General features: G+C 35.5%; 2 protein-coding genes across 2 annotated transcripts in view; both read right to left on the bottom strand.

Moving 5' to 3' along the window:
• LOC311295964 (uncharacterized protein) overlaps positions 1-23,942 on the bottom strand; it is a 597,210-nt gene that overhangs the window by 133,406 nt on the left and 439,862 nt on the right. The window lies entirely within an intron of this gene.
• The window catches only part of LOC311295941 (uncharacterized protein), a 389,126-nt gene that overhangs the window by 204,972 nt on the left and 160,212 nt on the right, over positions 1-23,942 (bottom strand). The window contains exons 22-35 of the mRNA XM_084417493.1: positions 22,194-22,367; positions 20,596-20,769; positions 20,272-20,442; positions 19,204-19,377; positions 18,849-19,019; positions 18,542-18,712; positions 12,574-12,747; positions 12,228-12,398; positions 11,895-12,068; positions 11,202-11,375; positions 9,780-9,953; positions 9,516-9,680; positions 3,735-3,908; positions 694-864 (exon numbers count right to left, since the gene is read on the bottom strand). Coding sequence (XP_084273619.1) covers positions 694-864; positions 3,735-3,908; positions 9,516-9,680; positions 9,780-9,953; positions 11,202-11,375; positions 11,895-12,068; positions 12,228-12,398; positions 12,574-12,747; positions 18,542-18,712; positions 18,849-19,019; positions 19,204-19,377; positions 20,272-20,442; positions 20,596-20,769; positions 22,194-22,367 — 2,412 coding nt within the window. The remainder of the gene's footprint in view (positions 1-693; positions 865-3,734; positions 3,909-9,515; positions 9,681-9,779; positions 9,954-11,201; positions 11,376-11,894; positions 12,069-12,227; positions 12,399-12,573; positions 12,748-18,541; positions 18,713-18,848; positions 19,020-19,203; positions 19,378-20,271; positions 20,443-20,595; positions 20,770-22,193; positions 22,368-23,942) is intronic.

The following is a 23,942-nucleotide window of genomic DNA, read 5'->3' as shown; positions in this document are numbered from 1 at the left end:
CTAAATTATCAATACATTCTCAATAAAACGTATATTTTACTGTTTCTGTTGTCAAACAACGGAATGAATTTGAAATGGTGACTGAAACGCGACCAAATAAACATAACCAGCTCTCCCTTCCAAGACGTTAATCTGCACAAAAATTCTGATAATCGAGCCGTCGTCTGGTGAAATCAAATACACATAAGCTAATATCCGTGCTCTGATTTCGGCTATATTTGCAAAATTAGAGAAGCAACATAATATCTGTGTTTAACTGAATTAAAGCGCTGCTCCTCCGCGTGAGACGCAGAGAGAGAGAGAGAGATAGAGAGAGAGAGCGGGAGAGAGAGAGGCGCGCGCGCGTGCTGAGAGGGCAGTACCGGCGGTACCGGTATATTCTCAGAAACTAAATAAGGTTTGGGCGCTTTGTTGAAGGGAAAAAAATCGCTAAAGGGGTCTGCAATGTCGCTAAGTTGCCAACACTGTGTATCTCCATTTCTCCATATAGGGGTTGGGTCACGGGTCAAACTAAATACGCGCTGCGTTAATCGAGCGTTAAAAAAATTAGTGCCGTTAATATGATTTTGCGTTAACGCGTTATTAACGCGCTAAATTTGACAGCCCTACTATATATATATATATATATATATATATATATATATTTAAAACATTCAAGTTAAGTGCAGTCAAACAATGGTTCATTGAACTCACCTGATTTTCTCCAGTGAGCAGTTTGTATTTTCTAATGCGTCCTGGAGTTTCTTCACTCCTGAATCCTGCAGATTATTGTTGCTCATGTCAAGCTCTTTCAGACTGGAGTTTAATCTCAGGACTGTAGCGAGAGCTGAACAGCTTTCCTCTGTTAGACCACAATTACACAGCCTAAAATGAACAGGAAAGAGAAAATTTACAACCCCATTTCAGGAAAAATTGGGACATTTTGTAAATGCAATAAAATGAATTTGATTTGTTAATTCTTTTGAACCTTTTGTTTAACTGAAAAAAATGTACAAAGAAAAGTGTTTCCAGTGTTTTTATTGATCAACTTAATTATATTTTGTAAATATAAACAAATTTTGATGGCTGCAAAAAAAAAAAAAAAGTTGTGACAGAGGCATGCTTACCACTGTCACATCACCTTTCCTTTTAATTACGCTTTTCAAATTATTATAATTTTTTTTATTGTTGCAGTTTTGCAAATTGAATTTTTGCACAATCTCATCTGATACAAGATCTGTACTGCACGTGTAGAGTGTCTACGAAACCACACTGTTGTAGCAGTAACTGTCTTTTTTCCCAGGAAAAATGTCATCTTGATGGCAGTAATCTCTGTAATCCTAATAGACGCCTCCACGTCAGTGGTACCTTCACACAAATGCAAGTCTCCCCTGCCGTTTGCACTTATGCACCTCAATACCATGACAGATGTTTGCTTTTGCACCTGTCACTGATGAAAGTCTGGATGGTCCCTTTCATCTTTGGGACTGAGAACTCAAAGTTTTTTTCCAAAAACAAGCTGAAACATGGACTCATCTGACCCAAGCACACATTTCTATTGTCTTTTAGACCATCTGAGACGAGCTCTGGCCCAGAGAACTTGGCAGCATCTCTGCATAGAACTGATGTATAACTTTCTCCTTGAGTAACAGAGATTCAAGTGGCATTTCTTGATGCAGCAGCAGACTGTGTTAAGTGACAACGGTTTTCCAAAGTACTCCTAAGCACATTTGGCTGTGTTTAACAGTAGCATGAAGGTTTCTCAAGGAAAGCCGTCTGAGGGCTCAAAGGTCATGCACATTCAAAAGTTTTCTGCCTTGCTCTACACAGACTGAGATTTCTTTGGATTCCCTGAATCTTTTCACAATATTACGTATGGTAGATGGTGAAAGAACTAAATTCTAGGGATGCATCAAAATGAACATCCTGTGCCAAAACCAAAAAATCAGGATGCACTTGGGTGAAACAATCAATTAATTCATCCAACTACAATCTAATCTACACTCAAATAGCTAAAACTGTTTAGTACAAACATTTCAATTGCACATAAGGCAGTTTTCTATATCAACTTTTTGATTGTGAAATATAGTAAACATTTAAAGGACAATAAACTGTAATAACTTGTTTTCATGACAGATTTATTCACTCACACATTAAATAATGAAGACACAACTAGGTTAAGTAAAAATATTATGAATATGTTTTACAGAATAATTAGCAAAATGCTCTTCTCTAGAGTTATTTTTTTCTAGCCAACTAATAAGTTTATAGACATTGAATAGCTTTCTAGAGGTAAATGTAAGGTTAAGTGACATTGTACATCCTACATGCTGTTTTATTGATGTCTTTCTCTGGTTCAAACACTGATTGAACGATTGCATGAAACAGGATTTATTTCGGGAAGTTGTAATGCATCTGTCAACATACTTTCTGGTGTTCACCCATGTTTATTTGGTGCTGTAACTACTAGTAAAGAGGAGATGAGATAATCGGTTCACGTGAGCTTGAGCTGAGGTAGCTACAGTGATCTGTCACATACATTTAAGAGCGCAAAAACAACATTTACTGTTTGAATTTTATAATAAAATTATAATTTTTTTTTAGATTATTGGACGGCAGACGAGATACAAATGTTTAGAGAAGTTTTGTTCAGGCACCAACAGAAAAACAGCACAGATTAAAAGATTTTAGATTTAAGAAACCATAACATAACTGATTAAAATCGAGAAATTATATTGTCAATTCAGAGCTAGTGTCCACACAGCTAACATGTTTAACTGTTGTAGCTCATCCATGTTGTGTGCACGAAATGGACACTGAACACAGTCATAACATGCCATTGGAGAAGCACTACCGTAATTAAACGTCTGATTCAGTCACTGATTTAGGCCCTCCGAAACCATTTTGCCTCGAAACCGAAAATAGCTGTTTTGGCCGAAACTTTTTGGTAGCTGAAATTTCAGTGCATCACTAATACATTATTTGCAATTCTGCACTGAGACATGTGATTTTTGATTTGGTTGACAATTCTCTCATACAATTTGTCAAAAAAAGTTGTGAGCCATGACCCATCTTTGCTTGCGAAGTCTGAAATCGTTTGGAAATATTTTCTTTGTACTTTTGTCAGTTAAATAAAGGTTCAAGAGAATGAACAAATTACAGATAATTGATTTTATTGCATTTCACAAAATGTCCCAACTGTTCTGGATATGGGGTTGTACACACAAAAATTACTTGAACATTCAGTAATTACTGATAATTAATGTGTTTTGGTCAACTGATTTCTTTGAGATACTTTAAATGTGTAATTATAAATTTACACAATACTGTGATGAGTTTACAGTGTTTATCCTGTAGAAGGAGCAGAGATCTGATCTGATCTATTTTTTTGTGTATTCAGATTTAGCTCACTCAGGAATAATGGGTTTTTACCCAAATATTTAATCAGATACTGACAGGCTTCATCGGCAGCAAGACTTTGTAATAATCTAGAAAAAAGGAAGTACATTGATATTTCACAACTTTACACAGCAGAGCTGTCTTCTACAATAACAAATATCATCTTGATATACTTAGTTCTTACACCAAATGCAACATAAAAAAAAAAAAAGTGAATGTAAAGATGTGGTAAAAGAATGTTGATGCAAGTAAGTGTAGATGATGCAGACAGAGATACAATTTAGTTTGAAGGTTTAATTCTCTTTCAGATAAAATCTTAAAACTATTGCACTTTAATATTTGTAGAAAACACTCACCTCAGTGTCTTCAGTTGACAGTTTGGATCCTGTAGTAAATCATTGAGCTCCTTCACTCCTGATTGTCCAGGATCATTTCCTGTGAGATCCAGCTCTATCAGGTGTGAAGGGTTTGATCTCAGAGCTGAAGCCAGAGCTTTATAACCTTGTTCACTGATATTGCAGTCTGAGAGTCTAGAAAACATAAGAACTCACATTGAATTTAACATTATAGTTCAGATTAATTTATAACTGCAAAACCAGTAAAAAAGACTAATTCACTCTACAGCTGAATACCTTATTAGATACGCAAATAAACCAGCGTTTTATTCTGCCATTAATATGTGAGTTGATTAACTATTATTATTTAATAGTCACCCGGAATCTGTTATTGTTGCATACAGTAAGTGGTTTGAGTTTGCTTTAAACTTGAACTTGAATTTAGGGAAAATGTAACTGTGATCCAGTGATACTATACTTATGATTTTTTAATATTTATTTAGTTTTTATTAATATTATATTTAGTTACAGAAACAGAAAAAGCATTGTGAGATTATTATAAAGGCCAGCTCACACCAAGATGAATGTTCCTCACAAAAATTTGGTGTGATATCCACATGCATTTTTTCTGTTCAGATCAATATGAAAAAATGACAAAGGGGCTGACTGAATGAAAATTTAGATTTTGACAGTAGTTTTAACAAACAACTAGGCCGAATCTGATGCTGATATTAGTCACATACTCTCATATTAGAACTTTTGTCGTTAAACTAGAATCAAGTTCTGGCAGGTCAGGTTAGTCAAGCTCTCAGCTGATCCACATCTACCTATAGGAATACGACACCTAGCATCCATAAACAAGCTCTTTCAGTATTATCAGCAGCTATCGCGTTTCTCAGGAGCTAATTACCCTCCTCCATCCCCAGCTGCTCCTCTCATCCAGTCAGGATTTGGCATTCTGATTCCCCTTTGAATCAGATTAAATTCTCGAATTATGTTGTACATTCAAATTAATATAATTAATTAATGATTAAATTAATGATATCTGCAATACATTCATGTTTGTTCTATTCGGTTTACCCTAAGGGGGGTTATTGCTGCTCTCCCTGCTCTTAACCATGCTAGGCTGTATCGATGCCCAGGGAGTGCTTGCTCAGAACCGAGCCATACCACCAATCCAAATTGTATGCTAATTGTCAATCATATTTGACGATATTGGTCCTGACAGATTTATAGTTTTGATCATGTTTTAAATGAGCAAAGTTCAAAAATGCATGCATGTTAAACGGATCCAATGCATGTTCAATAAAAATTATTTGATGATGCAGCTACAAACATGCTTGTATACCTTATACTAGCTAGTTTATTGCTGCATCATCAAATAAATTCTATTGAACATGCATTGGATAAATTTAACATTCAACAGGCCAACATAAATACAACAAAACAAATATAAAATAAACAGTGCTTTTTTAAGTCTCTAATGCTTATCAAGGCTGCGTTTATTTGATCAAAAATACAGAAAAAAACAGTAATATTGTGAAATATTATTACAACTTAAAATAATAGTTTTCTATTTGAATATACTTTAAAAATAATTTATTCCTGTGATGCAAAGCTGAATTTTCAGCATCATTACTCCAGTCTTCAGTGTCAATTGTGACCAGGCACGTGCACACATAGACATAAAAGGGGGCTTGAGCACCTGCCCTTTTTATTCCTGGAGAGAAAGTGCCCTTTTTCTGGGGTGCTTTTTTTTCTATTTTTGAAAAATAATATATATTCCTTTTTGCGCACAGCTTCCCTGTCAAACAAATATATTTATTGAAGAGAATAGTATATCTAAATATCAGGTCCGTCCAAGTGATCTGAGGGCGCGCGCATTCTGGTGTGTGACGTGTACGCAGACATGGTGCATAGATATATACACTAGATGTCGCCTTGTCTACAGCAGGTCATTGTAACGAATGTCTTTAAGGCGACATCTAGTGCATAGATATATACACTAGATGTCGCCTTAAAGACATTCGTTACAATGACCTGTCTGCGTACACGTCACACACCAGAATGCGCGCGCGCCCTCAGATCACTTGGACGTGGATTGTATAAGAGCTAAAACGATATAAATACTGTTCTTTTTCTCACACAAACCGCTCGTTTCGTGTCTTAGGCCATCAATGTGTACTTACGATGGGGAATTGTTTAATTTGGACGATAGAGAATTATTTTAATTTGGACTCTGTGCATCCTCTTTGAGACCGAGACAATAGACTTGCATTATACGACTGACAGACAAGAACGGTTTGACCTAAAAATATCAAAATTGAAACTACTGTGGAAAAAAAGACACCTACATCTTGGATGCCCTTGAGGTAAGCTAAAACATACCACAATTTAATTTCAAAGTGAACTATTCCTTTTACTAGTTGACGCCTAATTTGCATACAGAACGTCCCCAGTTAATGACTTACATCAAGAGTCTTTCCCCCTGAAATTTAGAAATCTAAATTGGTGAATTTAGAAGAAATCTACAGATGCAAACAGATGGAGGATACACTCTAAAAATGTAGTAAATCTGAGTAACTGCATCTGGTATATTAATAAATAAAACTGAGTAGAAATAACTTAACATTAAACATTAAAAATAACAATATTTATAAATTAACTTTTTATTTATGAGTAATTTAACTTTTTTTATTTCCTCTAAACCTTTATAAAATAGTATTCCATACAACCACATATATGACAGTGGCTTTTATTGAATTTTTACTCAATTATTTTGGTAAGTTTAATTCAAACAATCAAGTAAGATTTTCAGAGATTTTATTAAGTTAATAAAGTTAAATGTTTCTGTAATATTTACTAAGCCACAGAATATTTTTAGAGTGTAGTATGTTTAAAACAAACTCCATCTAAATGGATTTTGAATGTTTTATTTGATGATGATGATACAGTCCTCCCTCAAATGTGAAACTATAGTCCATGTCAGTCACCATCAGTTATTGTGTATGTGTGTGTACATGCATAAACATCTACAGGGACATGGACCTTCAGAAGGTTGCCTGTTGTAAGGGAGGAAGGAGAGACAACCAGGGAATGGAAGTAACAGATTTTATTTTGAAGTAGAAGACCTTTTTTTTGTAATAATTTTATTAAATTGCTGTATTTTTGTATTTTGTCAATCATTTTTGCAGTGATTTTTTTCAGTAAAGTTAACAAAATAGCAGCAACAGCCCTCTTCAGTTTAGAGTGAATATTTGTGTTGATTTTAAAGTGTTATGTATTCTGATAACACCAAAATAATTAAAATGATGTAGTGCCTTGTGCAAAAATAAACAAATTATTAGTAAAACACGCCCCTCTGCTTGATGCAGTTATTTAGGTTATTCTAAATATATACTTGAAACTAGTAGCATCTTTTGAAAATAAAACAATTGCATGAGTTTGAGGAAGATAAAATTAATTAACTTTTTAAATATTTGTTTAAAAAGGAAGTCAGAGTTGCGTTAATATATATACTTTTTTGTTTAAAGGGGGGGTGAATTGCTGTTTCATGCATACTGAGTTTTTTACACTGTTAAAGAGTTGGATTCCATTGCTAAACATGGACAAAGTTTCAAAAGTTAAGTTGTACGTTTGAAGGAGTATTTTTGTTCCAAAAATACTCCTTCCGGTTTGTCACAAGTTTCGGAGGGTTTTTTCGAGTATGGCTCTGTCTGACGTAAGAGAGGGCGGAATTTCCTTATATGGGTCCTAAGGGCACTTCTCCGCGGGCGCGCGCACACTCGTAGACCAGAGAGAGAAGAGAGCGAAAACAGTATGTTACCTCAAAGCGCTATGCTCGGCTTTTAGGGAAGTCAATGTCACCAAAGAAGTGTGTTTTTGGTTGCCAGGGCAAGACAACCCTGCACAGATTCCCAAAGAACCCAGCGTTTAAGGGAACAGTGCATGGAGTTTGTTTTTCCTGAGCATAAACGGAGTTGTGTAGACTGTTTGTTCCCTGCATTTCGACGATGATTGTTTTATAAACAAAGCCCATATCGACTGATGTGCAGATCGTCTAATGCTTAAGGATCGAGCAGTCACAATGATAAAGGTTTGCTGTCGCATGCGGTGAGTAAACTGCTTCAAATGTCTCTCTGTGTTGTTGTTAGCTCGGTTAGCACAGCTTTAGCACCGCCCACACGGCCCGCCCCCAGCCGCTCGGTTTTTTCCGGAAAGACTCGGTATAGCCTATCTTTCTATTATAAATATAATAAAACTAAAGACGTTTTGGAGATTTGAAGGATGCAATACTACTCTATAGGTACTCAAGATTAACAGGAGATTGAGTGAAAATGAGCAATTCACCCCCCCTTTAAAAAAAAAAAAACTTAATTATGAGAAATGCCCTTGCCCCTCAAAATGTCTGTGCACGTCCCTGATTGTGACATTCAGTCTATCACATGATCCTTTAGAAATCATTCTAATATTCTGATTTATTATGAGTGTTGGAAACAGTTCTGCTGCCTAATATATTTGATGAATAAAAGGTTAAAAAGAACTGCATTTATTAAAAATAAAAAATATATTTTCTAATAACATAAATCTTCTTTACTATCACTTTTTTTTATCAATTTAACACATCCTTGCTGAATAAAAGTATTGAGAAAATACTGACCCCCAAATTACTGACCAGTAGTGCATATTGTTGTTACAGAAGATTTAAATTTTTTTTTTAATTCTTCTTCTTCTTCTTCTTTTTTTTTTTTTACTTTTTATTCATCAAAGTTTCCTAAACAAGTATCACAGGTTATGAAAAAATATTAAGCAGCAGAACTGTTTCCAACTTTGATAATGAATCATCATATTAGAATGATGTGATAGACTGGAGTAATGATCCTGATAATTCAGCTTTGCATCACAAAAATAAATGATAATTTAAAGTATAATAAATTGAAAACCAAATTATTTTAAATTGTAATAATATATCACAATATATAAAAAAAACATTTCTGTATTCTTGATCAAATAAATGCAGGCTTGATGAGCAGAAGAAACTTCTTTCAAAAACATTAAAAATAGTAATGTTTCTAAACTTTTGATCTGTACTGTATATAACGTTTTATATTAACGTTTCAAAAGCTATTTTGTCAAGAGTAGGAAGTGATTTTTTTGTCTTTTGGCATTTGATTAACTCAAATACACAGAAAGCAGGGCAGCAGGTATATTAGGATGCTGTAACTTTTAGAGTTGCATGGATTCCGTTAATTTAAGACATAATCAACTATGTTATAGCAGGATACTCGCCAAGATGGGCATTTTGATATACTTTTATGTGAATTAGAAGAAGTGAAAGAAAAGTATTCAGTATTTGCATCTTGGCTTTCCAGGCATGCACTTTGGATGTGTGCACACACAAAACTAGAAGTGAGTTCTCTTTCCCGTCTTCTTACGCTTGATTATTTAAATTCACAAGGCTTAAAAAAACATGCAAAGAATAAACTTTCGTGAAGATGCAGGACTAGCTTGATAGGGACAGTGGCATTTGGTCAGTTTTTATTGCGATGCCCTGCTGTATTTTGTACAGATTTAAAAAAATTGTTGGCAAGTATTTAATTATTTTACCCAGAGATATACATTGGATTATGCAACAGACATTATATAACTCAGTTCCCTCATGCAGTAATAATTTACTAATAAACCATTGGCTTGTATATCTGCCTTTTTTCATGCTATAGCCAATATACTGATGGTTTTAAATTGATCAAAACATCGGTGCATCTCTAGTGTTGAGTGTAGCTGATGGTGAAATATACTCACTTCAGTATCTTCAGCTTAGATTTCTTCAGTCCCTCACAGATCTCTTTGACTCCTGAGTCCAGCAGACGGCTGTTGTTCAGGTTCATCTCTTTCAGGATGGTTTTGGAGGAGAGAACAGTAGCTAGAACTGAACAGCTTTTCTCTGTCAGCTCACAATTATTCAGCCTAAACACAAAAAACAGTATTATTTATTATTCAGCACATATTCAACACATCAGAAAAGATATAAAAAGAGAAGTTATAATGTTTAAAATGTTCTCTCACTTGATTTTCTCTAGTTTGCTATGAGTGTCCATCAAAAGAGCAGAGAGCTTATCTCCATCCAGATCTCCTAGTTTAACTTCACTCAGATCCAGTTCTGTCAGAAGTAATGGACTTTTACCCAGAACTTTAGTGAGATACTCACACGCTTCGACTGCAGCAGGACTTTTCAGAAACCTACAGGAAGAAAAGGATTTAGGTTAGATAACTGCATACCTTTGGCTGCTTTCATCCTGCTTCAGGATGGAGTTCAGCAAACACAGATCACTCCCATTAGCACGTTCCCATATTTAGTGTATTAGTTGTTCCTAAAGTGTGGAATTTGCTTCTAAAGGACTCCTTTTAATTTTTTGTTTTATAACCATAAACTAATGCTGGAAGAATGCGATTTTTTTTTTGACAACCTAATTAGATTATGGAATTTATTTATTTTTCTTTAATAAATAATTGTTTATCAAATAATTTTTTTTTAATTTGTAGTGATTGAAGAGAACATGTTATCAGTAAGTGCAAACAATACATTATTGTTGTTCTGAAATAAAAAAGGAGATAAGATGCAATTCCTACTAAACTATAATGTTCAGTGGTGGTAATATATTATGTGAAGTTATCCTACAGTAACTGGAATATGTATTGCATTTGTGTAAATAAATTTAAACAGTTTTACTGTTTAAGAAAATAAAATATGTAAAGTTTTCATCAGTGCAGTAGAAGTGTAGTAACTGATTAAACAGACCTCAAAATGGTCAGTTTTGCTTGACTGTCTGGACGAAATAAAGCTGTGGATAGCATCAAGTTTCCTTCTGTTAAACGAGTCTAAATAAAAAGTGGTGATTTTTGGCCAACCATAGCTAGACAAGAAGCTTTCACTTGGTCTGGGCCCTTTAGCCTCTAATGTTAATACTCAGGTGAGGAGCTTTGGTGTGATTTTTGATTCTGAATTAAACTTCGATAAATAAATGCTTTGGTAAAGGGTAGCTTTTTTCAATTGAGGGGTGTTGCCAAATTGAAAGACCTGTCTTTTAAAGATATGGAAATTGTGATCCATGTTTTATTTTGGTCAAGATTATTTGGGGTTGTCTAAGAAGTTGCTTTCACGGCTGCAGCTGGTGCAGAATGCTGCGGCCAGACTGTTGACTGGTACCATGAAATGTTTCAGTATCTCTCCAGTGCTGACTTCTCTTCACTCTTCACTGGCACCACAGTTATTTCCTGCCGGTATTGAGAATGGAACCAGCAACATTTGGGTTAACAGTCTGACTCTCCAACGATTAGGCCACTACTGCTATTGTTTGTGATGAGATTAATAAACAATGACTCAAAACAAGACATGGATTCTCAACTTGTTATTGATGATATGTTGCAGTTTAGTTGCAGAAAGCTTATTTTAAAAATAACATTTTAATATTTTAAGGTTTTATTCACCTGATGGTCTTCAATTTATAATGTCCATCCTGTAGTAAATCATTAATCTCCTTCACTCCTGATTGTCCAGGATCATTTCCTGTGAGATCCAGCTCTATCAGGTGTGAAGGGTTTGATCTCAGAGCTGAAGCCAGAGCTTTATAACCTTCTTCTGTGATACTGCAGTCTGAAAGTCTAATAAAAAAAAAAAACAGTTGTTGTTGATTCATTTTGGGGATGGCTTCTGACAAATTACTTTTTAATTACTAGTTTGTCACTAAAACAAACAAAAAAGTGAAATTCAAGTCAAAATTAAAATGATAAATAATATAGTTACATAAAAAAGTTAGACAAATTATGGACAAATTATTGTCAGAGTGTGCAAAAATGTACTGTATGCCAATATGATTTTTTATTTTAATAAAATACAATACATACTATATATAAAATTAAATAACCTTAATAAACTAATCTTATTAAATGAAAAGTTTACCCCAACATGAAAGTCCAGCACTATTTATTCACTTTCATGTTGTTTCAAAATGTACTTTTTCAAAATGTTTTTTTTTTTCAGTCAAACACAAAAGAGATGTTAGGCAGAACAATAGCCTTTAATTTAAAAATATTAAATTAAACAAAAAGAGTAAAACTCAAATTTCAGCGTCCAGTCTTTTTTTTTTGTCTTCAGAAATGTAAATTAATGAAGATACACACTTCACTTTCTCCAATCTGCATAGTGTATTTTCCAAAAAATGGCAGATCTTCTTTATTCCTTTGTTTCCTAGTTCATTCCCACTCAGATCCAGCTCTATCAGGTTTGAAGGGTTTGAATTAAACGCTGATAATAGAGCATTACAACCTTCTCCTGTAATACTGTTATTATTTAGCCTGAAGAGAAAGAAAAAGACAGGATAAGGTCTTCAGTTTCTCTCAAAACATTCTTCAAGGAACAATTGCAGTCTTAAGCCAAACAAGGTACTTAAAATATAATAATTTTTAAGATTTATTAAAATATTTTACATATATAAAAGTATGTGAAATACTCACGTCAGTGTGTTGATTTTACAGTGTCTATCCTGCAGTAGAGCAGAGATCTGATTCACTCGTGAGTCTCCTAGTTCATGTTCATTCAAATTCAGCTCTCTCAGGAGTAACGGGTTTTTACCCACAATTTCTCTCACATACTGACAGGCTTCCTCTGCAGCAGGACCCAAAAACCTGCAGAAGAGAAGATGAAGCAGGATTCAGTTCAATTCTGAAATAATCTTGAGCTAATGCAAAATAGCATATGATTCTGCATGTAAAATTGTTTATTTTGTGTTAGTGAAATAATATTTTCTTTAACAAATAACTTGCATGCTTATTAATTTTGTATAATTTCATTATATCTCACCTCAGTGTCTTCAGTTGACAGTTTGGATGCTGTAGTAAATCATTGAGCTCCTTCACTCCTGATTGTCCAGGATCATTTCCTGTGAGATCCAGCTCTATCAGGTGTGAAGAGTTTGATCTCAGAGCTGAAGCCAGAGCTTTATAACCCTCTTCTGTGATACTACAGTCTGAAAGTCTAGTGAAAATAGATTTGGAATTATATAAACATATATATGTGTGTATATATATATATATATATTAGGGGTGTAACGATACGCGTATTCGTATCGAACCGTTCGGTACGAGGCTTTCGGCTCGGTTTTCGGTACGCACTGCGTACCGAACGGTTCATTGGACCATTTTTTCTGCCGACCAAAATTTCTTTATTTCAAATGAAGGCGCGTCGCGGGTGGCAAGCGCGCTCATAGAGGCTGCCGCGACCACAACATCAACTGTGAAGCGGGAACCCGCGAGCCCTGTGCGCGAGCCTATTCAAGCAACACCACACAGCGCTAAGAGATCCAGACCAGTAGAGAAAGCGTTTGAATTTCAAATGCTTTTTGAATTCGCCACTTAAGTAATAACATCGCTGCGAGATCTAGTGAGAAACATTCACATTTCTCTGTTATAAGTGTGTGTTTATTGTATATGTCCCCGAAGGGCAATTGGTTTTACAGCAAGACAGCATACAAAGGAACAATTTACAATACATTAAAAATCTGTAAAAGTTAAATTACATTTAAAATTAAAAATTTAACACGAAAATAAGTACACACACAAAGTACATACACAGAACCCAAACAACTACTTCCTTCCACCTAATCCCCCCATACCCGAATTTAACAGAGAGATGGAAGTAGGAATAAATGAATGTTTATACCTGTTACTTCTAACTAAGGGAAATCTCAATCGAGATCCTGAGGGTAGAAACTGAAACTCAGAATAGAGAGGATGTGAAGTAACCATTAAAATGGATCGGGCTTTCCTAACTACCTGCCGGTTATACAAGTCGGTAGGGTGACTCTGCTGAACTCCTAATATCCTACTGCTAGTATTTACTATTTTCACCAAAGCAGTCTTTGCCTTCACACCAAGAATTCCATACCAGCATAACATAGTAAATGTTAGAACCGACTCAATATAAGATTTGTAAAACAAAATCATTAACGACCTATCAACTTTAAATTTGGACAGTCTACGTAGACAGTACAAACGTTGCTGGCCCCTTTTACAAATCGTCTCCACATTTACATTAAATTTCAGCTTGTTGTCAATCACACACCCCAGATACTTATATGATTCCACAACATCAACCTCCTGCTCTTTGATAGTTGTTCTCTTAAGATCAATTTGATTACGCCTAAAATCAATAATCATGTCTTTCGTTTTTAACACATTTATTTGCAGGAACGCATCGTTGCACCAATGAACAAAATCATCTACCACAGGGCCATGGTCACATTCACCAACACCAAGAAGGCTGACAATCGCTGAATCATCTGCAAATTTTACAATAAATCTATTGTCATGCCTGCTTCTACAATCATCAGTGTATAGAATATACAGGAGTGGAGAAAGGACACATCCCTGAGGGGACCCTGTGGATGAAAACAATGCCTCTGACAAACAACCATTAACCCTTACTCTCTGAATGCGATCAGTTAGAAAGTCAAGGATCCAACCAACAATACTAAAATCAAAACCAAAACTTAAAAGCTTCTCTACTAAAATATGAGGTTGTATCGTGTTAAAAGCGGATGAGAAATCAACAAATAAAATCCTAGCATGAGTCTTAGTTCCCTCTAGATGCTTAAGTACCAAATTCAACAAAGTGGCCGTAGCATCCTCAACCCCACGCCTGGCCCTATAAGCAAACTGAAGAGGGTCAAGGGAATCTTCCACCTTTGTAAGAATCTCTTTTTTAAGCAATCTTTCAAAACTCTTCGCAACTAATGAGGTCAAAGCAACTGGCCTAAAATCATTTAGTACCACTGAATGATTATTTTTCGCCACTGGAATGACTGTGGAAGTTTTCCATAATCTCGGCACCTTCTGTTGAGTAAGGGACAGTTGAAAAATATAATAAAAAATAGGTCCCAATTGCTCTGCACAGGAAATAAGCAGCCGACCCTCAATATTATCAGGGCCTGCGCCTTTGCTGGCTTTTAAATGTTTAAACCCATTAATTACATCCTGTTCTGCAAAGGGGATAGATCCATTTACAGTTAAATTGTTTTTCTGCTCACTACGAATATTCTCAAAGTCACAAGTATCAAACCTTACATAAAACTCATTAAATGCATTTGCAAGCTGAAAATCATCACTACACCCTTCCAATACCACCCTAGAATCTTTCTTAGACTTTGTCCCAACGATGGTTTTCATGCCATCCCATGCTGAGCCCAAATTACTGTTTTTTAACTGCCATTCTATCTTTTCTTTATAATGCACCTTTGCCATATTTATTTCCAATTTCACCTCCTTTTTTAACCGATTCAACTCAAAAAGATTTCCTTCCCGAACTGATCAAACAGCGCTGATGTGGAAACCATGGGAAGAAACATCGTGCCATGAATGAATGAACTGGACGATGTCCACAGATCAGCAACATTCACCGTGGATTTACTGTAGTAACACTAACTGCTAGGTATGGAAGTTTGTTAGGCTATAATGCTTTCAAGTAACATTACGTCGGTTTTATTTTGACATTATGAATACAATTGCTGCCCTCAAATGTTAATCTGATTCTGAACTAAACTAAACCTTATACAATATTACATTTCATTTTGTCCAAGGAGCTGTTTTGTTTTATATGCTCATAATAAGAGTCAAGTAGCTCCATTAGTACATTATTAACAAAGAAAATAAATAAAAAAATCATACTTTATGATGTTAGTTTCATTAAATAAAATAATAATAAAAAAAAAAAAATTCAAGGAAATTTCTCTGGCATTTATTTATTTTTGCTGTATGGAAAACGTACCGAACCGAACCGTACCGAACGTGACACAAGAGTATCGTATCGAACCGAACCGTGAATTTTGTGAACCGTTACACCCCTAATATATATATATATAATACAATAATATCACTGCAAAAAAGATTTTATATCAAAAAGTCAAATGCATTTTATTTTGTCTACAGTTAGTGAAAAAAACCCAGTTCATCAACTGGCAAAAACATGTTTTTCCATTTTTTTATTTTTTTATTTACTGTAATAATATTTTAACTGAGCAAAAGAAAATGTGGTAACACTTAAAGGTGCCATGTGTAAAAATTGAGGTAAAAATATCCCAAAAATGAGCTACACGCATCAAAAGAATGAGAAGAAATAAGGGCGATGATGTCATTAAAAAAATGTCAAGTTATAGTGCTGCAGAGATATCAACCTTAATTAGCATTAGCATTAATAGCCACGGCCCGACAGGTGTCGTAATACCAGTTTCAGCCATGGGAGGCGGTATAAGGGCAACATAACCACCAGCCAAACATGCAATACACGAATAACTCGCACGGCTTGTGGGCACGGCGTACTTGAACCTGATGTCAATCGTGTGGAAAGTACAGCCCACTACTACATTTCAGTTCAGGGAAGAGAGCGGAGCAAGAGACCCCTACCACCACCCGCTGCAGGGAAAAAAATGCGCTCTGAAGCACAAATAAAATCTCAAAAGGCTATCCGCCACACTGGCGGGTGAACGATCATACCAAAATATGACATTTTAAGCGCGCACGCGCTCTTCTGCCTCTAAGAACTAGCAGAGAGAGCGAGAGCGAGCCCCGGCCGCGCGCGCGCACTCAAGTTTCCCCGTACTTTTAAAGCGTCCTTGACAGGGCGGCCAGAGCTTCTTTGCAGCTCAAGTCGGCGGCGGTGTATACAGTTTTAGTAACGCTCTATCTGTTGACGGCGCTGAGGAAAAAGCTCCCGCCACTGGAAGAAGCTGTCGCCACCCATTTGTGTCCTCCTGCGCACCCATCAAAGCCGTGCAGAACGTCTTCAGCACTCACGGATCGCGCATACTCCGCCGCTGGCCAGGCTGCTTCTGCTTTACACACCCTGGACGCACGAAACGTAACGGAAAACATTGCAAGGTGTAATGAGACCGAATGTTTTTTGGTGACTAATGATAACTTAGCTAGAAGTGGTATTGCTAATGAAAATCAAACTTGATATGCTGCGGGCAGCCACGGAGGTATACTTTCTGGAGGTATACTGCCCCCATCTGGTATGGAATGTGGAGTATGACTTGATTTTTTTTTTGCCAGAAATGACACATGGCACCTTTAACAATAAGGTTTAATTTGTTCACATTAGTTAATGTATTAACTAGGGGTGGAGCCGAACCCGAATACGGTATTCGGAAAGGCACAAATAATGTGTTTTTTACGAATACTTATTTCGAACAAATACTTTTAAAAATATTTGTATTCGGGAACAAGAAAAACTTTATATCAAAAAGCTGCGTTTCCTCATGAGACATGGCGACCGGCGGTGCTGCTGATGTGGTGGCTGAAATATTTTGGATTAGGCTAATGTCACGTTGTCATAAGGGGTAGTTCACATAGCGCGTTTTTTGCGCGTGCAGATTTCAAATGTAGGCGCTCTTATAATAGAAGCGAGCGGCGCGCTGCATAGCAACGACAGACGCCACAGGAGGGCACGCGCTTGTGGAAAGGAGAAAACGGTGCGAACTGCGCTCTTCATGATGACGAGGAAGTATCAGCTAAGAATTAATTGATTTCTAGCCCTTGCATTAGCTTTAGATATATTTATGGAGATGAGAAATGAAATAAAAAGCCGTCATTAATATCAGTCCGTCAGAAAAGCAGTTCTAGGCTTATTCTTGGCTGGATAACTCTTAGCAGGTTTAAAATGCTCTTTTAAAATTAAATATGAATGCAGTTTTGGATTAAATAAAAGTACAGTCAAGTCAAATAAAACACGTTTTATCTCCTGTTTGGTAACACTACAATAAGATACCATTCATTAACTTTACTTAATGCGTTATCTAACATCAACACATTGAGAGAACAATATATTTTTACAACATTAATTAATGTTTGTGAATGCTATTTAATACAAATACTTGATTGGTCATGTTTGTTCACTTCATTCATTGTGCATTAAATAATGTTAACTTTTGATTTTAAAAATGTATTTTTAAATCAACCCCAAGGAGAATAATTGCGACAGTATATAGCCTAACTATTGTTTATTGTTAGGTCATTTTATCTAATGTTATCTAACACATGGAATCTTATTGTAAAGTATTTTTTAATACTACAGTTTCCATCTTTGTAACCGTGATATACACTTTAATATATGTAAATTTAATCTAAATTAAGCTTTGGTACCGAAATTGTTACCGAGAACCGTGGATTTTCACAGGTATTGGTACCGAATACTGAAATGTTGGTACCGTGACAACACTAGTACTAGCTCTGTTAGCTCGGTAATTTAGACAATAGGCTGTTGACAGAGTAACGTTAACGTAGGTAATGGCTGTTATGTTATTTTATTTTCAATGACGTTCCTTGTTACATGTTCATTGCTGGATTTATGGAAAAACATCAACCCATATCCATAATTATTATAATGGATATAATTAAAGAACCATAAATCTAACTATAACGTAAATTAGAAGTGTAACGCAAAAAAACTGGATTTTTACACCTATTTTGAATTTTACTCGAATACAAATACAAATACAAATACTTTTCCCCTCTCAACAAATACAAATACAGATACAAATACCGGCTGCTTTGCACACCCCTAGTATTAACTAACATGAACTAACCATAAGCAATACATTTGTTAACATTAGTTAATGTGAGTTTACAGAGCATTAACTAATGTTAACAAATACAACTTTTGATTTTATATTAGTTGAAATTAACATTAACAAAGATTTTAAAGTGCAGTTGTTGTTAACTAAGAAAACCTTAATGTGTTACCGAAAATGTTATTATAAAAACCAAATTGAACTCACTTGAGTTTCTCCAGTGTGCAGTTTGTATTTTCTAATCCGTCCTGGAGTTTCTTCACTCCTGAATCCTGCAGATTATTGTTGCTCATGTCAAGCTCTTTCAGACTGGAGTTTGATCTCAGGACTGTAGCGAGAGCTGAACAGCTTTCCTCTGTTAGACCACAATTACGCAGCCTAAAATGATGAACATGAGAGAGAGAATTTACAAACACAAAGTACTTGATACCAATATTCAGTGATTACTGACAATTATTGTGTTTTGCTCACTGTACGTTTTAAATGTGTAATAATAAATGAAAACCGTTCTTACTGAAGTGTGTTGAGTTGACAGTGTTTATCCTGCAGTAGAGCAACAATCTGATTCACTCGTGTGTCTTCTAGTTCACATTCACTCAGATCCAGCTCTCTCAGGAGTAACGGGTTTTTACCCACAATTCCTCTCACATACTGACAGGCTTCATCTGCAGCAGGACCCAAAAACCTGAATCCAAAAGTGTATTGACATTACCTGCCCTCTAGTTTTTTTTTTACAATGTTGTGAAAGGCCTTCCGGTCATTTCAAAACTTTTATTAATGTCTTTTTTTGATGGTTTAATTCTCTTTCAGCTGAAGTTTTAAAACTATTGCACTATTATTTAAAAAAAAAACACAAAAAAAACATTCACCTAAGTGTCTTCAGTTGACAGTTTGGATCCTGTAGTAAATCATTGAGCTCCTTCACTCCTGATTGTCCAGGATCATTTCCTGTGAGATCCAGCTCTATCAGGTGTGAAGGGTTTGATCTCAGAGCTGAAGCCAGAGCTTTATAACCTTCTTCTGTGATACTGCAGTCTGAAAGTCTACAGAAAATAAAAACTGGAATTAAAATAACACTGTAGTTCAAGTTAATTAATTAAGCAATAAATTAAAATGGTCACCAGAAGTCTGGGACTTTTGCGTATGTGTGGTTTGAGATATAACTTGGGCCACATTCACACAAAGACAGAGCTTTCCAGATCCAATCTTTTTTCCCCTCGTTCAAAAAAAAAAAAATCTGTATATATGCCGTTGTCTCAAGAAATATCTGCCATATACATGCCAGACCAGTATGTGGTGCTGTAATTTTGCCACAGAGATACACTAAAAATGGAGAAGACTTGGAGCATGCGCATAAACATTGCGCACTGTAACCTTGAACAATATAAACAACCATAAATGGCCTAGTACAAAATATGAAATGTCTTAATCAGACAAAAGGTGAGCAGATTCAAAATAAATTAATATTCCCTAACATTATCAAATACGTAATATTCTCATAATCATCAAAATATAATATTCCAGTGATTCCTGTGGCGTTGTGTTAGCCTGGCTCCGCCCTCCTGCGTACTTCCACTCAATTTTATTTCCCTTCAGTACTACGTCTGGGATTGTGGTGTATTCTTTGGTTTTCTCCGGCCAAATTTTTGGCGGCCCAATCAGCGAACAGAGGGAGTGGCTGAGAACGATGACGTTGATGTCGTGCGTTAGTTTGAGTTGTAGGGTTACGTCACGACCAAAGGTTAGCGATTGGTTATGGCAGATCCAGAGTGACTCTGGGCAGATCCAATAGTTTTAAACTTCACCAGAATACCTGCCTACAAGGAAGTTAACGCTTGTCAATGGAGAGAGGCCAGACTCTCTGTACAAATGAAATGTACGAGAGTCTGGTAGAACCAGGCTAGCGTTGAGTGTAGCTGATGGTGAAATGTACTCACTTCAGTATCTTCAGCTCACACACAGGATTCTTCAGTGCCTCACAGATCTCTTTGACTCCTGAGTCCAGCAGACGGCTGTTGTTCAGGTTCATCTCGTTCAGGATGGTTTTGGAGGAGAGAACAGTAGCTAGAACTGAACAGCTTTTCTCTGTAAGCTCACAATTATTCAGCCTAAACACAAAAAACAGCATTATTTATTATTCAGCACATATTCAACACACATCAGATCAACAGGTCTTCATATCTGCTCACATATGTGACTGAGAGTCTTTTATGATGAATAAACAAAACACAATTATAATGTAAAAAATCATGTTTACTCACTTGATTTTCTCCACTTTGCAATGAGAGTCCATCAAAAGAACAGAGAACTTCTCTCCATCCAGATCCTCTAGTTTATCTCCACTCAGATCCAGTTCTGTCAGTAATAATGGACTTGTACCCAAAACTTCAGTGAGATACTCACACACTTCCTCTGCAGCAGGACTTTTCAAAAACCTACAGGAAGTAGAATTACAGATTAGACAATCATGCTATAATTTCATGTCTTTGCAGCTCCCATCATATATGTGCAGTGTAGTATAAAATCCATATTTATATTAATTGTCTCAAGTTTTGCTAAAAACAAACAAACAAACAAAAACAATCAGAGAATAAGCATAATCTTTCCGTCTAGTTTGGCCCCTCTATCTAGTTTTATACAGTTGATTTCACATTTGTGGATATGTTTTAAATATTTAAAGGTCCCATGACATGGATTATTTTATTATTTTATAATGTTTCCTGGGGTGCCCTTATAATGTTAGTGTGTTTTTACGATCAAAAATTGTAATAATTTAGATTTTTTTTATTTTAGCCTCTGATATGAACACTCTGTTTGAAGGGGCGTGTCTGCTGTGAGACTTCAGTGTAAACGCCCACTGCTGTGACTGGCTGACATGCTTGCATATGAAATAGCTAGCATTACAAGTGGAACTCTGTCGAATACTTTTACTATTACAGCTATTATACGTTTTTACTAATAGGCCTATAGCTACCGAGATTAACAAATCGTGAGAATTGTTTTTAAGTATTTAGATCTATTCCCATCACATCAAAGGTTGCAGTGATGAGCATTGAGCAGATGACAGTCTGCTGATCGCGTGAATAAAGATCTTATCATTGCAAGTGCAACGCAGCTTCTGCACTCTCGCGCACTCTTCGCGCTGTGTGATTGACAGCTTGGGCGATTGGAAAGGTATTGTTCGTTGATCGCTTTCTGTATATATTTTAATCACAGTTTAAATAAGATTATTTTCATCATACCAAGAGAAACGATGTGAAGTTGATATTTTAGTCACTGGCTTGATTTACTGATGCATAAACAGTATTGAACGATTTTGAGAGAAAGATTATCTGTCTGAACTTGAACAATTACACATCAGACATTCACAGAACCCACTGGTTCTTCAGAGGCTCGGATGAAGGAACAAAAAAAAATAACTTTGTCTTCATTTGTACATCTAAACATGCCATGCTTCGCTCGTTTGCAAGCCATGATGTCTCTCAAGGAAAAACCAATATCGCACTCGCGCAGCTCATTTTCTCATGGGCAGGCCATATTCTCTTTGTGGGCAAAGAAGAGAAAGGGGTGGTGACCTTTCCCCTTATGACGACATAAAGGGAAGATTCTAGATTCGGCTGTCTGAGCTTTAATTTTCTCAAAAATACCCAGGGCTTGGTTTACACCCATCAAAACGTCTAGCCACTGGGGGACCATAGGCAGGCTAGGGGAACTCATATTCATGTTAAAAAACCTCATAAAGTGAAATTTTCATGTAATGGGACCGGTTTTATTACTTGACGTTTTTTTTTATTTTTTATTAACAGCATCTATAAAATCATGCATGTCATTTATTTTGTATTATTTCATCACATCTCACCTCAGTGTCTTCAGTTGACAGTTTGGATCCTGTAGTAAATCACTGAGCTCCTTCACTCCTGATTGTCCAGGATCATTTCCTGTGAGATCCAGCTCTATCAGGTGTGAAGGGTTTGATCTCAGAGCTGAAGCCAGAGCTTTATAACCTTCTTCTGTGATTCTGCAGTCTGAAAGTCTAGAAAAAGGTGGTTTTCCTTTTATGACAAATATCATCATACAAAGAGCATGTGCAATATGTGCATGTGTAAGAACATAAATAAAGCTGCACTATGGAACTTAGGCCTGGATGGCCTCTCTATCACCATCTGTGTTTAGGGTGTATATATATATATATACAGTATATATATATTACACACACACACACACACACACACACACACACACACACACACACTACAGGCCAAAAGTTTAGACACTTTACTATTTTTAATGTTTAATATTGTGATATATTATTATAATTTAAAATAATTGGTTTTCAATTTATTATACTTTAAATTATCATTAATTTCTGTGATGCAAAGCTGAATTTTCAGGATCATTATTCCAGTCTATCACATCATTCTAATATGATGATTCATTATCAAAGTTGGAAACAGTTCTGCTGTTTAATATTTTTTCTTTTTACGAAATACTTTTTTAGGATAAAAAAAAAAAAGAAGCAAATGTTTTAAAAATAGAAATCTTCTGTAACAACAATATACACTACTGGTCAGTAATTTGGGGTCAGTAATTTTATTTCTTTCTTTTTTTTAAATAAATCACTGCTTTTATTCAGCAAGGATGTGTTAAATTGACAAAAGTGATAGTAAAGAAGATTTATATTATTAGAAAATATTTTTTTTATTTTGAATAAATGCAGTTCTTTTTAACCTTTTATTCATCAAATATATTAGGCAGCAGAACTGTTTCCAACACTCATAATAAATCAGAATATTAGAATGATTTCTAAAGAATCATGTGATAGACTGGATGTCACATTTGACACTGAAGACTGGAGTAATGATGCTGAAAATTCAGCTTTGCATCACAGAAATAAATTATAATTTAAAGTATGATAAATTGAAAACCAATTAATTTAAATTGTAATAATAGATCACAATATTACATTTTGGCCTGTAGTATATATATATATATATATATGTGTGTGTGTGTGTGAAGACTTCAGATGCAAAAGCCTCTAGTGCCATCTGGAATTTTCTTCTAAAATTAGCATTTTTTTTCCCCAAGTTTGTTTAAGTTCAGTAATTTCACTTCAATGACAATTAATAGGTCATTTTCATTGCCATTAAAGTGAAATAACTGAACATAAACATACAAGCTTGATAAAATGATCATTCTAGAAGGAAATTTCAGATGGCACTTAGATGCTTTTGCATCTGAAGTAAATATATTATAATAACAATAACAATAAAAATAATAATAATAATTATATATTATTTTTTTAATATAAAATGTCATGAACAATAAAGTATCATATCTGCCATTGTGGTTCAGATCTTGTTGCTTTGCCTTTTTGATTGCAGACTGTCTGCATTTCGAGGTTTCTTTGTTTTGACAGTGGGTGATTCCCAAAGGTCAACAACGATTGCTGGTAAGAACTGGTCATATTAAAAGCAGTCAGCTAAAAAACTATTTAAAATTGCAAGCAACAATTGTAAATACAATTTTGTTGTTTCTCTCGCCCCCTCCTCCTCAGACTCGACGTTCACCCTGGTTGCCAGTTTGAGGACATACAACAGGAACGAGCGCA

Source organism: Rutilus rutilus, assembly GCF_951802725.1.
Source record: "Rutilus rutilus genome assembly, chromosome: 8".
Classification (NCBI taxonomy): Eukaryota; Metazoa; Chordata; class Actinopteri; order Cypriniformes; family Leuciscidae; genus Rutilus; species Rutilus rutilus.
The sequence above is the reverse complement of the archived record's forward strand: the minus strand, read 5'-3'. Positions and strand labels throughout refer to the sequence as shown.